This window comes from Papilio xuthus, unplaced genomic scaffold (assembly GCF_000836235.2).
Source record: "Papilio xuthus unplaced genomic scaffold, Pxut_1.1 DF826627.1, whole genome shotgun sequence".
NCBI lineage: Eukaryota > Metazoa > Arthropoda > Insecta > Lepidoptera > Papilionidae > Papilio > Papilio xuthus.
The window spans coordinates 1-1,061 of record NW_013532022.1 but is presented as its reverse complement, the minus strand read 5'-3'; the positions used below and the strand labels follow the sequence as shown (position 1 = coordinate 1,061).

Here is a 1,061-nt window from a genome sequence, read left to right as displayed (position 1 = left end):
TGCTGCACGCGCCGGCCTGCCTGCCGGACCACTGGCTGCGGCGAGTGCTGCGTGCGGCGCTGCGCCCCTTGCTCCTGCACTGCCCACCCGCGCACTACGCCGATGTCGCCTTGCCCCTACTGGAACACCTCGCACCATTCAGTCAGTACTTGAACTTTGACTGCTTCGATACATTGCTGATAAACTACGATAAACATCCTTAATGATGTATGTTTTTTGTACGGCAGTGCTGGTGCATCTGTCGCAGCGCTGGGAGTACGTGACGTCACTATATGAGTCGGGTAAACTGGAGGAGGAGGGCGGCAGCGAGTCGCAGGAGGTGCTCGAGGACATGCTCGTGCGACACCTCACTAGGGAACATCTCGAGCTACTAAAGGTATGTACACGTGCCTAAATACGACTATAAATGTCATTTCGATTTGAAGAGTAATTAAACCATTGTTGGGTTGTTGTCAGATCTCGCTAGTGGACACAGCGGGTGGGGGCGGCGGCGGGGGTGAGACGGGCGACATGGAGGAGGAGAGCGCGGCGCCGCAGCGCGCACCCGAGCACGTGTCCGAGCTGGGCGCGCTCGTGCTCGCAGTGCCTGTGCTCGGCCCCACCGTGCTGCACACCGTTAGTACTAAACATTAATAAATCTACATCACATATTGCCTTGCCTACCTCTTAGTGCACATTCATACTTAATATACACTATACAAGTTCTTTAGTGACCATTAACGACTTTGATTGTGGTAGATAAATTAGAGAAAGAGAGATATTGTACACATTTGATGTGCAGATACTGCGTGCACTGACGTGGAACGACTCGACGTCTTCGCTGCGCGCGTGTGCGCTGGCGCTGCCGGCGTTACGCGCGGCGCTGGCTGCAGGTCGTGTGGGCGCGGCGGACGCGAGCGGCGCGCTGGCCGCCGTGCTGCAGGCACTTCGCACGCATGGACAACACGATGCCAACCAGGCAGCACTGCTCGCTCTCGCCGTACAGGTCGGTGTACTAGTTAATTTAATATTTAAGATATGTAAGTAAGTCTTTAAGAAGTGTGTGTGTTTGTGTGCGTGCT

General features: G+C 55.1%; 1 protein-coding gene across 1 annotated transcript; it reads left to right on the top strand.

Moving 5' to 3' along the window:
• Window positions 1-6: 6 nt before the first annotated feature.
• Window positions 7-985, top strand: LOC106122976 (uncharacterized; the record flags this gene model as incomplete). Its single annotated transcript, XM_013319121.1, has 4 exons — window positions 7-141; window positions 228-376; window positions 457-615; window positions 782-985. Coding segments are annotated over exons 1-4 (513 nt in total), but the record flags the coding sequence as incomplete, so codon positions are not given.
• Window positions 986-1,061: the final 76 nt, after the last annotated feature.